Below are 14,182 nucleotides of genomic sequence, written 5' to 3' on the forward strand. Positions count from 1 at the left end.
GATTGAGGAGTCTCGCAGGTGTGATTTGAGGGAGTTCTCCTGCTGCTGTGTGGTCTTGGTGGGGTTTGCCAGGCTCTGGAGGACAGAGGGCAGGGTCTGGATGTAGGCTTGCTAGATTTCTATTTGTTGCCATGGATACAGAGATATATCCCTTTGCTAGACCTTGTCTCTCACTCCCTGAGCCCACCAGTTGCCACAAGGATCTGGGGTGTATTGTATTGTATTGTATTGTATTGTATTGTATTGTATTGTGTTGTGTTGTACTGGGAAAGAACAAACCAGTTTTGTGGCCCATTCTTTCCATGTTAGCCACAGTATTTTTGTCTGCACCATCTAGGAGGCTTTTTTTTTTTTTTTTACAATAGCCCCATGGCAACCCCCATTTTCTTTGACCCATTGGGTATGACAAGTTCTGTCTATCTTATCATAGGTAAAGCAAATAATGGGGTGACAGAACCTTTCTGTACACTTAAAGAGGGATCCCAGGGGTGGAGAGGACATCTTGGCATCCCACAGAGGGACAGTTAGCCTAGCCCACAATGTCACTGTGTGACAGGGGCAACAGAGGGGGGAAAAAAGAGACCCAGAAAGAGAAAGAGATGAAAGTGGATCTGTTGAGTATGAACACAGCATGTCAGGCCATTCAGACCTGCTCTTGGGGATTTCTGCAGAGCCTAAGACTAGTGTGTCCCAGCTGCTGGGTGGACCATCCATCTTGGGCTGGGACCCTTTTGAACCTAGATAGATGATACCAACATTGATGTCTCAGGAGTTTGGTGGCCAAGGGAGTGGTGAGGCTCACAGTGTAGGGTCCCATCCACCAGGGCTCTAAAGACTTAGGAGATAATTGTTTAAGAAGTACCTGCTCCCCTGGGGAAAAGGGGAGAGGGGCAGCTGCAGCTAGACATGGGGGTAGAGAGATAGTTGTCAGTGTGCCAGTGGTGAAGGGAGCCTAGGTAAGTAGCCAGCTAATGGGGCAGTTTGGGCTGGGAGATGGTTGACTGAGGAGAAATGGCCTTCTGTACAGGAGATCAAAGGGGCTGAGGATTGTAGGAGAATGTGAGATGGATCAGAGGAGGGTAAGAGCAATGGGGAGAGAGAAAGGCCAGGACAACCTGAGCTCAAGGGATAACACGGTGAGTTGTTCCACGGGGGTATTGGTTCTTTCTGCCTTTTCCAAAGACTGAACTATGAAGGATATGTAGTTTTCAGATGTTGAAAGCTTCAGACAGGAGTTCAGTCATCTTGAAGGTGAAAGCTGGGCTGTTGTCAGCCCAAACCAGGAGATGATGTGTTCCAGGAGAGTTTGGGCCACCGTGTCTGCTGTTTCTCTGGAGGTGGGGAGCACCTCGATCCACGTATAAAAGTGTCAACAACAGTTAGGAGATGGAGGAGTTTCTCGTGGGTAGGCATGTGCGTGAAGTCAGTTTTCCAGCTTTTGCCCAGTTGGTGTCCTCGGAGTTGGCGGAGAGGCTGACTTATCTGGAGAGCCCCCTGCAGGTTGGTACTGGTACACACCTGGCAGTATGGGTGGGCCTGTACAATACAGGCTTGAAGGTCAGAGGCATTAAAAAGGGATTCTAGGAACTGGAGTAGGGCCTGGGGGCCATGTGTAGGCTTTGGTAGATGTCAGAGATGACGGAAGGCTTCTACCTCTGAGAAGAATAAGGCAGTGATTCAGGTAAAGCCATCCATCTTTCATCTGTGTGGCCTCTTTGCCAAGGAATTTGGTTTTTATCCTCTAGCTGGTACTGGGGTTTGTAGGATGACATCAGGCAGAGGATGTGCTTTGTGGGTCTAGAGGCACTGGAAGCGAAACCCCAAGCCACTGAGTCAGCTCTAGCATTACCCAGAGGCGCTGGGTCTGTGGAGGTCTGGTGTTCCTGGCAATCAATTGTGGGAACCTCTGCTGGGAGTTGGAAGGCCTCTAAGATCTTGGCTATAAGGGGACCACTGACAAGAATGTCCATGGTGGTGAGGAATCCCCTTTCCCTCCATAGGACAGAATGGCTATGAGCTACTCAGAGACCATGTAGATGTTAACTTGTAGTCCTTTGGCAACATGAAGTGCCCTGGTCAGAGCAATTAGCTCAGTCTTTTGTAAAGAGGTTCCCTGTGGAAGGCAGTTTGCCTCAACTGTTTCAGCCAAGGTGACCACTGCATATGCTGCCTGGTGGGCTCCTGTGTTTATCTATAGGGGAACTTCCAGCCACACAAAGGGTGCTTTGTGGGTTTGTGAGAGGAGGTGGGCCTGGGAGGCTGGGCTGGGGTGAACAAAGGGCCTCCAATGGCCTCTAGGCAGGAGTGGGAAGGGATATTCCAGGAGGATGGAACAGGAAGAAGGGTTGTGGGGTTAGAGCAGGGTTAGGGACCAAGGTGACCTAGGAGTTTTCCAGGAATAACAGGTGAAAGGGATGCACTGTGAGTGGAGAGAGAGAGAGAAAGAGAGAGAGGGAGGGAGAGAGAGACAGACAGACAGAGACAGAGAGAGAGAGACAGAGAGGGACAGAGACAGAGACTCAGGAGATCATAGAGCACATGAGTGGAGTATACTGGCTGAAGTAGGGTGATCTTGAGGGCCTCGTAGGTGAATTCAGCCACTGCCACACAGGCCATCTATACGCATAGGGTCCAGTTGTTTAGGCAGAAAAAGAATGGTTTGGGAGATGGGCCCAATGCGTTGGGCCAGGACCCCTGTTGCTACCCACAGCCTCTCATTGGTAAAGAGGTAGTAGGGCCAGCAGAGCCTGGTAGGGACAGAGCTGGGGCTGTTAAAAGAGCATCCCGGAGTGATTGAAGTGACCTATAGTGGGGTTAGTGAGAGGCTCACTGGGGGTCTCCTTGGCTGCCTGGTATCCTGCCTTAGTCATAAGAGCAAAATTGAGGCTTCAGTGTGTGAAGAATCCCACAAGGTCCCAAAATGAAAGAATCTGATCCACTGTAGTCAGGAGCTATAGGTCCCTCAGAGCCTGCACCTGGTCGGAGGGGAGGGTCTTAGAACCCTGGATAAATTGAACACCCAAGTATATTATGGTGGGAGAACGTAGTTGAACTTTAGACGTGGAGATGTGGTATCCCAGGGAGCCAAGATAGTTTAGAAGTAAACAGGTGGCCCCTCTGGGACAGAGAGAGGGAGGGGCTGCAAAGGCCATCTATGTATCAGAGAAGTGTACTTGGATTAAGGTTAAGGGAGGGACGGTCCCAGGCCAAGGCTTGGCCAAAGAAATGCAGACTATCTCAAAAGCCCTAGGAGAACTGTCCCTGTAAGCTGTCTCAAAAGCTGTGTATCAGGATCTTCCCAGGTGAAGGCAAAGAGAAAACATGAGTCAGGGTAGAGGGTAATGAAGAAGGCATCCTTCAGGTACAGGACGATGGTAAGTGGGAAGTTGCAGGAGGAATGTTAGAGAGAAGGGTCGTCATGGTTTGAATACGCTTGGCCCAGGGAGTGGCACCCTTTGGAATAGTTTGGAGGTGCGCCCTTGTTGGAATAGTTGTGTCACTGTGGGTGTGAGCTTTAAGACCTTCATCCTAGGGCTGGCAAGATGGCTCAGCAGGTAAGAGCACTGACTGCTCTTCTGAAGGTCGTGAGTTCAAACCCCAGCAACCACATGAAGGCTCACAACCATCTGAACAGCTACAGTGTACTCACGTACATAAAGTAAGTAAATAAATAAATCTTAACAACAAACAAACAAACAAACCTTCATCCTAGCTTCCTGGAAGCTAGTATTTTGCTAGCAGCCTTCAGATGCAGAATTCTCAGCTCCTCCTGTACCATGCCTGCCTAGATGCCACCATGTTCCCACTTTGATAATAATGAACTGAACCTTGTAAGCCAGCCCCAATTAAATGTTGTCCTTATAAGAGTTGCCTTGGTCATGGTGTCAGTAAAACCCTAGCTAAGACAAGGGTGTAGACTTGGTAACCGTGGGTGGGTTGGGATTACGACTTCAGTAATGAGGTAAAGGTTCTGTACTAAGTGGTAGGCTTATTCACTGGGAGAATGGGAGTGCTGCACTAGGAGTTCCTGAGACAGGAAGCAGTTAGTGATTGGGCTTGAGACTGCAGTGATGGGTTTCAGAAATGGGAAGCTAGGATCTGGAGGGGAAGGACAAGGGGTCCTTGAGGTGGACCAGGACCGTCTCAGGGTAAGTAGCAGCCACCGGGGTGGAAATATCCCATACGTGGGGGTTGACAGGATCTGGTAGGGTGAGGACAGCACAGTCTCAGGTGGTGACCTGTGAGGCAACCAGAGGAAGACGAAGATGGGAGTCAGGAGAGATTATGGGATCAGGAGAGATTATGGGATCCTTTCTGTGGTCCCAAAGTGGCTAAGGATATCACAGTCCAGTAAAGGCATCGGGGAGATGGGCATGACCAGGAAAGAATTTGAGAAGAATCATCCTACAAGAATTCAGGGAAGTAGCAGGTGGGGCTTGGAAAACGAATGAGAAAAGGGGAAGGGAGCAGTCCCCAGAAGGCCAGGGGCCCAGCACACAGGGCTTTAGGCTCAATTCCTCCCAGGTTCTCAGCATCCAAAGAAACAAGCCAATTCAAGCCGAATTAAAAAGTATAAAGGCAGATAGATTTATTGAGAGCAGCACGTGAGTAGGTTCACAGGTCCCAAGGATGCAGGAGGGAGCAGGGAAATGGCACACCTGGGCTAAGGTAACGGGAGGTTTCAGGTCTTAGGCAAGGGGTGATGACGTGTAAACTCAGAGCTGGGATGGTGTCTACATATGGTCAGAAGCTGAACCCCCTGAGCAGGCACTCAGGTGGTGTTGCCGGAAACTGGAAGGTGAGGGTACTGACCTGTTGTTAGCCTGGAGCAGGAAGGATTAAAAGAAAGGCAGACAGTGTTTCCCAGTTTGTGCAGGGTGAGCAGGGATGGGTTACAACCAAACAGACTGCTAGTCCCATCACTGTCTCTCCCTTGTGGGACACCATGGAATAGAGTGGCTGGACATATTTGCATCACTGGATGTTAGGTGGCTAAATGCCAGGCCATGGGAAGGTTAAGGCCAGGATGTATTCAGACCTCAGCTCTCCTTCCTCTGGGTGACTCAGGGCTGGATTCAACCCCATCTTCCCTTCCTATCCCACACAAGGGCCTGCTTCAGAGAATTTGAGTGGCTAATTGGGTTTATTTGGGGGAAAGCAAAGGGTCAAAAGGAAGCTTTGCTCGAATATGCATGAGTGTGTGTTGTGTGTGTCAGCATGCACACATCCTGATCAAGGTCATTTCACTGACTGACACCATCTGGGATCTCCAGATTTCAGAATCAGACGTGGTTCTTGGGACCTAACAAAGTCCAGGCTACGTAAAAAACAAACAAGCAAAGTCTGAGATGACGTCTAGGCCCTATCCACTGGACCCAGAAAACCCTTCCCCTTTCTCTCCCCAGCAGCCAGGGCTGCATTATCAGCCCTATATATCCCTCTCTTCCTCCCCTCTCCCAGGGGCAGCGTCCAGCTCACCCAGTCACTTGGGAGTCACGTGGTTCCCCAAGTCCCCATGTGGCCCTCTCCTTCCCATGTTGGTTCAAGGTCGTCAGACTTATCCATGTTTTCATAAGAGTCTGCATCTGGATAAGACCAGGAAAAGGAAAGTGTAAATTGGATGAAAAGGAAGCTGGGGTGGGGTGGGAGAAGGAGCGGGAGAGGGGGGTGTCCAGAGGACAACGAGAAACAGTGCAGAAACACCCACCTTCCTCATGATTGGGACCAGACCCAATTGAGTGGAGCTGAGGAGCTGCATACAGGATCCCTCTCATATCTTCATAGGACTGGGACCCTGCTTAGGCATGGGATGGAAGATTAGAGACCCAGAAACGCTGCTGGGGCTTGGGGGAAGGGGAGTCCTGCCTACCCACGAGAGAGGAGCTAGGCAAGAAGTCGAAGTTCCTAATGTCAAACTAGGACTGATTTGTCAGCATCAAGATCCTACTTGGTTCTAAGATGGCCAAGGCCAAAGGAAGGGTCAAGAACAGAATTGGGAGGAGTCAAAGTCAAGCTCACAGAAAATGATACAGACAGTTGGGGTCAAGGTTGAAGTCCGCTTTAGACTGGGGTGAGGTAAAGTTCAGACTCTAAGAGAGAAGGTATTGAGGTCAATGCTTCAGTCGGTTGGCTGAGTGTTTTTTGTTACATTTTTTTTTTTTTTTGTTACAAAGCTTCAGCCTAGGCTTGCCTGGAATTCACAAAGTACCCCAGACTAGCCTTAAGCCCATGACCATCTTCCTGCCTTAACTTTCCACAAGTTGGAATTCTAGACATGAACAGCTATGTCAGGTTCATTTGGGTCAAGATTGGTCTTCAAGGTTAGAGATGGCAGAAACACGGGGAAACGGGATAGAGGTGGAGTTGGGAATAAGGTCTAAGACCACGGTTAGGCTTGGACTTGGAGATCAGAGCTGAGTTTATAGCATCTGAAATTGACCCTAGAAGGATGCCCTAAGCACTCTCACCAAGCGAGGATGCTTCCCGGCTGGGGTCCCACGCAGACCCGTGGGGGCTCAGGAAGTCTGGAACAAGAAGAGAGGCAAAAATGTCACTTGTTTTCCTGGTCTCCAGCTTCTTCCAAGAGTGACAGCCCTCGATCACTCAAATACACACCCATCATCCTGCCAACTGGTTGGGCCAGCTCCTCATCTGCATTTTCATAAGACTCAGCTGTGGAAGAGAGAGACCAGGAGTTGCTCAGGCAGTAGGAGCCCTGCAGCACCAAGCACGTTTTCCTAGCCACCAACCCTACAAGGACACCACATTACCATTGGAGAAGGAGTCTTCCTCTGGACCCATGGGCTCATCCTCGGGGTTCTCATAGCCACTCCCATCTGGTAGAGAACGAGGGCATCTTTATTTAGCAAAGGCTGTCAGCCATCAGCCTACAGTTAAAGTGTCAGGACCAGGGAGAATGGGGACTCACCCTGGGAAACCTGGTCCTGCCCAAGGTTGGAGTCATTCTCATAGAATTCAGAGCCCTCTTCGCTGTCTGGCTCTTCATAGGCCTCCCCTTCTTCTTCCAGTCCTGAATTTGGGACCAGTGTGGAGAACTGAGCGGTATCTCTCTTCCTCCATCCACAGTCCACTAATCCCACCACAGGCTGCTCCTACACTCTCAAGGTGAGGAACAACCCTTAAATCTCACCTGTTTCATGGCTCTGAGCTCCAGTATCCTGGATTTCAATGCGTGGATTTCCATAGGACCCAGGGACACTCCCTAAGCCAGCAGCCCAACGCTGAGCACGGGCTGGTGAAAAGAGAGATTTAAGATGCCCATCAGAGGGAAAGGAGACAATGCTTCAGAAAGCCTCTGTGTGCCTGCATAACCAGCCTTGAGCCATGGGGAAGGGATCAAAATCTGGGCCTTGGCCTCAAGTTCTAGGGCAAGGCTGGCTCTGGCCAAGGTCCAGTGGCTAGACTTGGCTGATCTGTTGAGATTTGGTACTGGGCTCTGCTCTGGGGAAGTTTCTACTCTGAGAAGATTGGAGAAATGAGGACAAGGTATAGCTGGCTAGTGCCGGAGAGAAGGGTGCGACTTGAAAGCCTTCTAAGGTGGAGGTCCCTCACCCTGGCCAGAGGTGGATGTAGGAAGGGAGAGCACATTCCCGTACTGGTTCTGGGTCCCGTTTCCCGAGGGAGGCGTCACTTTGAAGAATCTGGAGGGAGAAAGGGTTGGTGTACCTTAAGGCTCAACCATATAGGGATGCCCAGCTGCAGTCTGTTCTGGGAGTTAAGTGTGTAGGGATGCCTACCCGATGAGTTTGGGACCATGCCAAGGGAGGTGATTTTGAAGGTGGCTTCCAGACTTGGGCAGTATTTCAACCAAGAGAGACGGCACCAAGGCCCACGTGACAGAGGACAGTGTAAAGCTTATAACAGAAGGGAGGGCATTTGCTACTTTACCTCCTGGCGGGGTCAGTCATTCGCTTCCTTTTCCTTCTCAGGATAAAGGCTGGTGGGATTTAAAGAGATGGATCAGGAGAGGGGTTGCCAGGCAGGAGGTGAATTTTGGGGACACAGAGGAGGTCACTTGGGTCAATAGAGGGGATGGTTGTACAAATTCCAGGGACCCCAGGAAGTATGAGAGACAGTAAAGGAGGGATGAGGCTGTGGGGTGCATTAGATTGGCCAGTGTGGGCTTGTCCTGAGAAAGATGGGGTAGAATTTGGGGAAGCTCAGGGGCATGACTTACCTCTTTGACAATAGAGAAAAGCCACCAGAGAAACCATACAGAAGATGACATATACTAAAGTCACCACTGGGACTATCCATCCACCAGTTCTCAACAGCCAGAGCCACACTGCTAAGAGAAAAGTGCTTTGAGACAAGGACCCCACAATGCAGCTTACTCCCCAACCCCTCAAGGGACATACAGCTGAGAGCCCAGAGCAGGACACAGACCTCAAGTCTTAATCTCTCCAGGGGGCTCTTCTCCCGTCCACTAAGGGAGAACCAGTTGTTCCCAGGAGCACAAGGATTGAGCCACGGAGCACAAGACAGTAACTAACCTCATGTAAAGCACGGTCATCCTAGCAAGGTGAGGACTAGGGAGTCAATCCCGCAGTTAGGGATAATCATGGTCAAATGTAGGGCATTTTGTGAGTCTACCAAGTCAGAGCTGAGATTCAACACATGTTGGGATCACGTTTGGAGTGGAAGCTGAGGTCGTAGCACTTACCAGTTGTGGTCAGGATAGCATGGTAGCATTGTATTAAGGAGAAGCATAGGCGAGGTGTTGTGGCAAATTTGATGGATGGAGTGAGGAAAAAGAAGATAGTCAGGCTCCTAACTTGGGCAAATGGACCCATGTATATTCTTCTGGGTGCTCCATTTGTGCAAAGCCACCCCAAGAGTATATATGGGCAAGATGTTCATTTCATTTTATATATCAAGCCTGAGATGTCCCTGAGGCATGAAATGGCAATCCCAGGAGATGACTGGGTATGGGGAGTATAGTGCCCAGGGAAGGTATAAGGCATGGTAACCTAGGAACCACGGGAGTAAAGAATGCCAAACAAGACGAGGGTGTGGATAGGAGCGAGTACAAGGCCCAGGGCTCCAACAGGGAGCGGTGGTGGAGGAAGCAGTCAGCAAAGCTCGCAAGAGACCCAGAAAAACGAGTTCTCAGAAGCGATGAACAAAAAACTGGAGTTAGGATTCAGTGAACAAACTGGAGTTTGGAATGAGGCTTGAGACTGGTCCTGGTGCCAGCTCCAAGTCTGGCTTAGTACTTAGTACTTAGTACTTGTACTCACCCCTCAGCCTCCAAAGTTCTAAGGTTACAGTTAGACACTATCAGTCCTTGTCTGCCTGTCAGTCTGTCTGTCTGCCTTTCTGTCTGTCTCTACACACACAGAGTTCTAGGGATGGAAACAGAGCCTCATACATGCTAAACACACACTCGACCACAGAACCACACCCCTAACTCTTCCAATTCTTCCAGTAGCTCCACACAGATTCCCAGAATTGGAAGAAACCCTACCTGACCTTGCAATGACCTTCACGTGCCTCTCGATGGTCAGGTTTCCTCGGAGACAATAATAGGTACCTTCATCTAAAGCTGTGGCTTGGGGCAGAAGCAGAAGAGACCCCCAAACCCACATCTCTCTGACTGGGTGCTCTCCCCCAAGGCTTAGGCTCAGTAATGAAACATTAGGTCTCTTAGGATGCACATGGGTCCAGGAGATGGAGCCTTTGGCCACTGGGACAGGGGGTACCCCACAGGACAGCCAAAGTGTGGAGCCGGGTGCCACAGTGAGATCTAAGGCAGGGAGAGAAGAGGTAAGGAAAATATAACCATCTCTCCCAACCCCCGAGTTCCCAGCACCCTCCCTATCCTTGAGCCCCCACTTCCCAGCATCCACACAGCACTGTCCCCTTACCTTGGTTGATTAGACTCTGATTCAAACTGCTCCCCCGAGGGGCACATACAGGCTTTGTTCCCCAGACCTTAGGATGGTCTTTAGCCCACACATACAGCTGGGAACCAGAAGTGGACCTGTGGCTCCCAGAGGACCTGTTCCTTAGGTCACAGTCCAGGTCCCTGACGTCTGAAGCATTCCACCGGAACATCTCCCCTGGGAAGAGACCCCAGACTAGATACAGACCAGGAGAAGAGGGAGATACAGAGGCTGGGAAGAGCAGAGCCAGAGATAGAGGGAGAGAGCAACTATGACTAACAGACAAGCGAGACAGAGATACAGAGATACAGCTCAGAGCAGTTACCAAGCCAGAGGAAGTAGGTGCCTAGAACTAATTCCTGCTTCGCCGCTGTAGCCCCACCAGACCAAAGAACTTCTTCTGTCCATGGAGAGCCCCTCTTTACCCCCACAACCCAGCCCCACCAGGCACTCACCACTATCCTCCACGTTCACTGTCCAGGCAGGCTGCCAGATGTCCTTGAAAGGGGGCCTCTTCTGGCACAGGTAGAAGCCCCCCATATGGTCTGAGACATTGACAATCACTAGCAAGATGCCCAGGGACCCCACGTGCAATCCCAGGCCAGGGGACCCGGGGCTCAGCTCCAGGAAGGGTGTTGACTGGTTACCTCGATACCAAGCCAGCTTCTCAGAAGAGACAGGTGAGGAGTCCAGGAGGCATGGCAGCACAACATTGCCTCCCTCTGTGGGGAGAGGAAAAGGGGAGCCCCAGCCCCTCTTCCCTCCTCATAAATCAAAGGACCCCAGAAGTCCACCATATGGAAGCTGTAAGGGTCTTTCTGACTCCTCCCAGTTTACAAGTAAGAAAATGGAGGCTCCAAGAAGGCCAGTTACTCAACCCAGAACCCAGGCTTTCAACCCTAGCTTCTTCCCCTCAGACGTACAGACAGACAGACAGACATACCTTCTACCTCCACCAGTAAGGACTTCTGGGGCCTGCCTCCTACTAAGGTAAGAAAGAGGAGGAAGGAGACAGGGAGAGGAGATGGCATGGTAGCCAGGCTCCCTGGGGCACCCGGCTTCTGCGTGGCTGCGCAGAGGATGCTGGGGCGAGCAGGAGCCTAGTGGGCAATGAACCATGGGTGTCTGTGAGGGTGGTGGCAGTCCCCGTATAGAGGAAAGGGGTGGTCACACCTTAGGTTAGGCCTCCGTTTGCAGGCACTCTTCCAAATCCACAACACTTTCCCCTCCCTGTCACCCAGCACTTAGCCCAAGTGTGTGACCTTCTAAATGGTTCGGCATGGGAGTCCCTCAGGGTAAGGCTAACATCTTCACCACTGCACGCACAGAGCTTTCCACATAGTGGCACCTGTTAAATATTTTTCAGATGAGTGGGTGGAGGCTTGAGTTAGGGTCTTCTTTCTCCTCCTCTCTCCAGGCTCCAGGCTCTGACCCTATTTTACACCTCTGTTTCCCAGCTGGTGAAGTTAAAGGCATATGCCACCATGTCTGACATCTGCTTTTTTCCTCTATCATCTGGGGATAGCATTAGGATTTTTATATTGGGTCTGGTGATCCAGGCTTTTAATTCCAGTTACTGGAGAGGATCACAAAAGCCAATGCCAGCTTGGACTGCAGAGTGAGCTCAAAGCCACTCTAAAGTACTCAGGGAGACCTTATCTGAAAATTAAAAAATACTTTTTTTAAAAAGTTGAGGACATAGTTCAGTGCCGAAGTATATATGAGACCCTAGATTTAATCCCTCCTACCACACAGACATAGACGCAGACAGACAGACACACACACACACACATTGGGTTTCATTCTAGCTTAGGCTATATAGCAAGACCTCTCCCTCAAAAAAGGAAGAGCCAAACAGGTACAGTGGCACACACCTTTAATCCCAGCAACTGGGAGGGAGGCAGCAACAAGTGCATCGCTGTAAGCTTCAGGCCGGCCATGGCTACATAGTGAGACTCTGTCTCAATCCCACCCTACCCTCCACCCCCCAAAGAAAGGAATTGTGAGCTGGGTAGATAATGTAGTCCAGTGGTAGTACACTTGCCTACCATATACAATTCCCTGAGTTGTAGCACAAGAAAAAAAGTGTGTGATGTGTATGGGGTGTGTGTGTGTGTGTGTATATGTGGTCTCTGTGTGGTGTGTGAGTGTGTGTGTGGTCTCTGTGTGTATAATATTTTGTGTAGTGTATCTGTGTGTGTATGTGGTGTATGTATATGTAGTTTGTATGTAGTATTGTGTGTATGTGGTTTGTGTGTGTAGTATGTGTGTGTGATGTGTCTGTGTGTGTATGTGGTGTGTGTGTATACGTAGTTTGTATGTAGTATTGTGTGTATGTGTAGTATGTATGTGTGATGTGTCTGTGTGTGTATGTGGTATGTGTGTGTATGTGGTGTGTGTATGTNATGTAGTATTGTGTGTATGTGTAGTATGTATGTGTGATGTGTCTGTGTGTGTATGTGGTATGTGTGTGTATGTGGTGTGTGTATGTGTGTTGTGTGTGTGTATATATGTAGTTTGTATGTAGTATTGTGTGTATGTGGTTTGTGTGTGTACTATGTATGTGTGATGTGTCAGTGTGTGTATGTGGTTTTGTGTGTGTGTGTGTGTGGTGTGGCTTTTTTGGCCTAGTTTACAGTTCAATTTCTGAGAGTCATCATCAGTTTATGGCTGAGAGTGGCGCCCAGTCATAAAACCATGGTTAAATTTCCTCATCTCTAAGCAGGTTAGTACGAGAGCAGACCAGAAACTGTGCTGGGGACACGGCGATCAGAGCTGGGGCCGGGCTAGACAGTGGGTGGGGAGCAAGAGCCATGTGCTTTGCAGTGCTCTTTCAAAATGGCTTCTGACGAAGATCCCTTTGTTCTCCAGGTAATCCCTGCTTCAGAAATGGAGGAGACGCATAGACATTGGGTTCAGGCTTCAAGACTGGAAGAGTGTTGTCTAAAGTCACACAGAGGTGGTACAATGTGTATGCACTCCTGAGTGTGCCGGTGTGTGTGCGTGTGTGTGTGTGTGTGTGTGTGTGTGTGTGTGTACCTGTGTGAGTGTTATGTGTGTCTCTGTGTCTGAGTGTGCCTGTGTGTATGTGGTATGTATGTGTGTGTGTGTCTGTGTGTGTGTGTGTGTATGTGTGCCTGAGTGTGTGCGAATACCTTTCACTGATGACAGCACTCAGAGGAAAGACTAGAGACCCAAGAGACCTGCTTTCTCAGTTGAGTCCCAGGCCTATCTCTACTGGGCTGTGACTTCCTGTTTGCCACAGGCAAACCTCAGGGGACACCACAGGTGGCGGGCCCTCACTTCCCTTGATTGAGCTGAGGGGCCAAGGGGAAAGAAGGAAGCTCGGGAAGAAGAGACATCTACAGTGGGCAGACCCCCACTTGCCTAACACTCAGCAGTACATCTCCCCACAAAGGATTTCCATCCACCTAAAACAAACAAACAAACAAGAAAACCCTCCAGTCCATGTCTGGAGGAAATGACGCCATTCTCCATTCATTCCTCCATCTCTAGTCTTCCTTTATCTTATTCAACTTACTGAGCATCTCCCCAGCACAGGCCCTTGTCCGCAACACTTTTCCACTTGGCTAGCTCCTTTCATTGCTTAGCTCTCAGTTTAAATGGTACTTCCTCAGAAGGGCCTGCCCAGAGCTGCCGGTACTTCCCACCCTTGTTTTCTTTCCTTTCTAGCCTTTGCTTCGGTTTTAAATTACACTTGTTAGGAGTTAAGCTCCTTATTCACATCTGGAGTAAGAACACAGACTGCCCTCTCCTTCTGCCCTCTCCTTGTCCTATGTCACTGGCAATAGAACCCAGGACCTTATGTGAGCTTTAGCTAAGAGAGAGGATTCACAGCCCTAGGCTGTTCATGCTAACAGAGACCTTTTTTTGTCCCTAGGTGTGCCCCAGTTTAGTAAAGGTTTAATACGTATTTATTGACTGGAGAAAGAAAAGAAGTTGGGGAGAGTAAAGACAACCTTTCCCTGAGGTGGAGCCATAGCTTGTCTTCAAGCATAAGGACCCCAGAGTCTTGTGTAAAAACGCCAGGCATGATCTGGGGAGATGGTGTGGTGGGTAAAGGGCTCACTGTACAAGTGTGAGGATGAGTTCAATCCCCAGAGGCCTCACAAATGCCAAGTAGCCTGCCTGTATCCCAGTCTTCGCAGAACACACTGACTGGCAGCACTAGCCCTATTGATTGAGACCCTGACGCCGGTCAGGATGGTGCAAGAGCAGGGGAGGGTAATTCTGGACCTCTACATGTGACCTCTACA

The 14,182-nt window shown here is 49.9% G+C and overlaps 1 protein-coding gene across 2 annotated transcripts; it reads right to left on the reverse strand.

Annotated features, from left to right (window-relative positions):
* Nucleotides 1–4,563: 4,563 nt before the first annotated feature.
* On the reverse strand, nt 4,564–10,966 carry Cd19 (CD19 molecule). 2 transcript variants are annotated; one of them, XM_021168784.2, is made up of 15 exons: nt 10,849–10,966; nt 10,361–10,627; nt 9,888–10,082; nt 9,488–9,766; nt 8,198–8,305; nt 7,909–7,957; nt 7,573–7,661; nt 7,151–7,252; nt 6,929–7,030; nt 6,771–6,836; nt 6,616–6,672; nt 6,468–6,524; nt 5,708–5,794; nt 5,479–5,585; nt 4,564–5,317 (listed from the first exon to the last, which is right to left on the reverse strand). In XM_021168784.2, the coding sequence occupies exons 1-14, from the start codon at nt 10,934–10,936 to the stop codon at nt 5,494–5,496; spliced, it is 1,638 nt and encodes a 545-aa protein (XP_021024443.1). In that variant the 5' UTR covers nt 10,937–10,966; the 3' UTR covers nt 4,564–5,317; nt 5,479–5,493. The 2 variants fall into 2 exon arrangements, with proteins under 2 accessions (XP_021024443.1, XP_021024442.1); XM_021168783.1 differs by having other exon boundaries at nt 4,568–5,317; nt 8,198–8,308; nt 10,849–10,964.
* Between the last annotated feature and the right edge of the window lie 3,216 nt (nt 10,967–14,182).

The sequence above is a fragment of the Mus caroli genome, chromosome 7 (genome assembly GCF_900094665.2).
Source record: "Mus caroli chromosome 7, CAROLI_EIJ_v1.1, whole genome shotgun sequence".
Taxonomy (NCBI): domain Eukaryota; kingdom Metazoa; phylum Chordata; class Mammalia; order Rodentia; family Muridae; genus Mus; species Mus caroli.

What these genes read in the sequence shown, in the direction of transcription:
- Cd19 (XM_021168783.1), bottom strand. Translation starts at nt 10,936, where the DNA reads ATGCCATCTCCTCTCCCTGTCTCCTTCCTCCTCTTTCTTACCTTAGTA. An exon ending in ATGACTGACCCCGCCAGGAG is followed by an intron (nt 7,662 to 7,908) that starts GTAAAGTAGCAA and finishes TTCTCCCTCCAG; the next exon opens with ATTCTTCAAAGTGACGCCTC. An exon ending in GCAGGACCAGGTTTCCCAGG is followed by an intron (nt 6,837 to 6,928) that starts GTGAGTCCCCAT and finishes GTTCTCTACCAG; the next exon opens with ATGGGAGTGGCTATGAGAAC.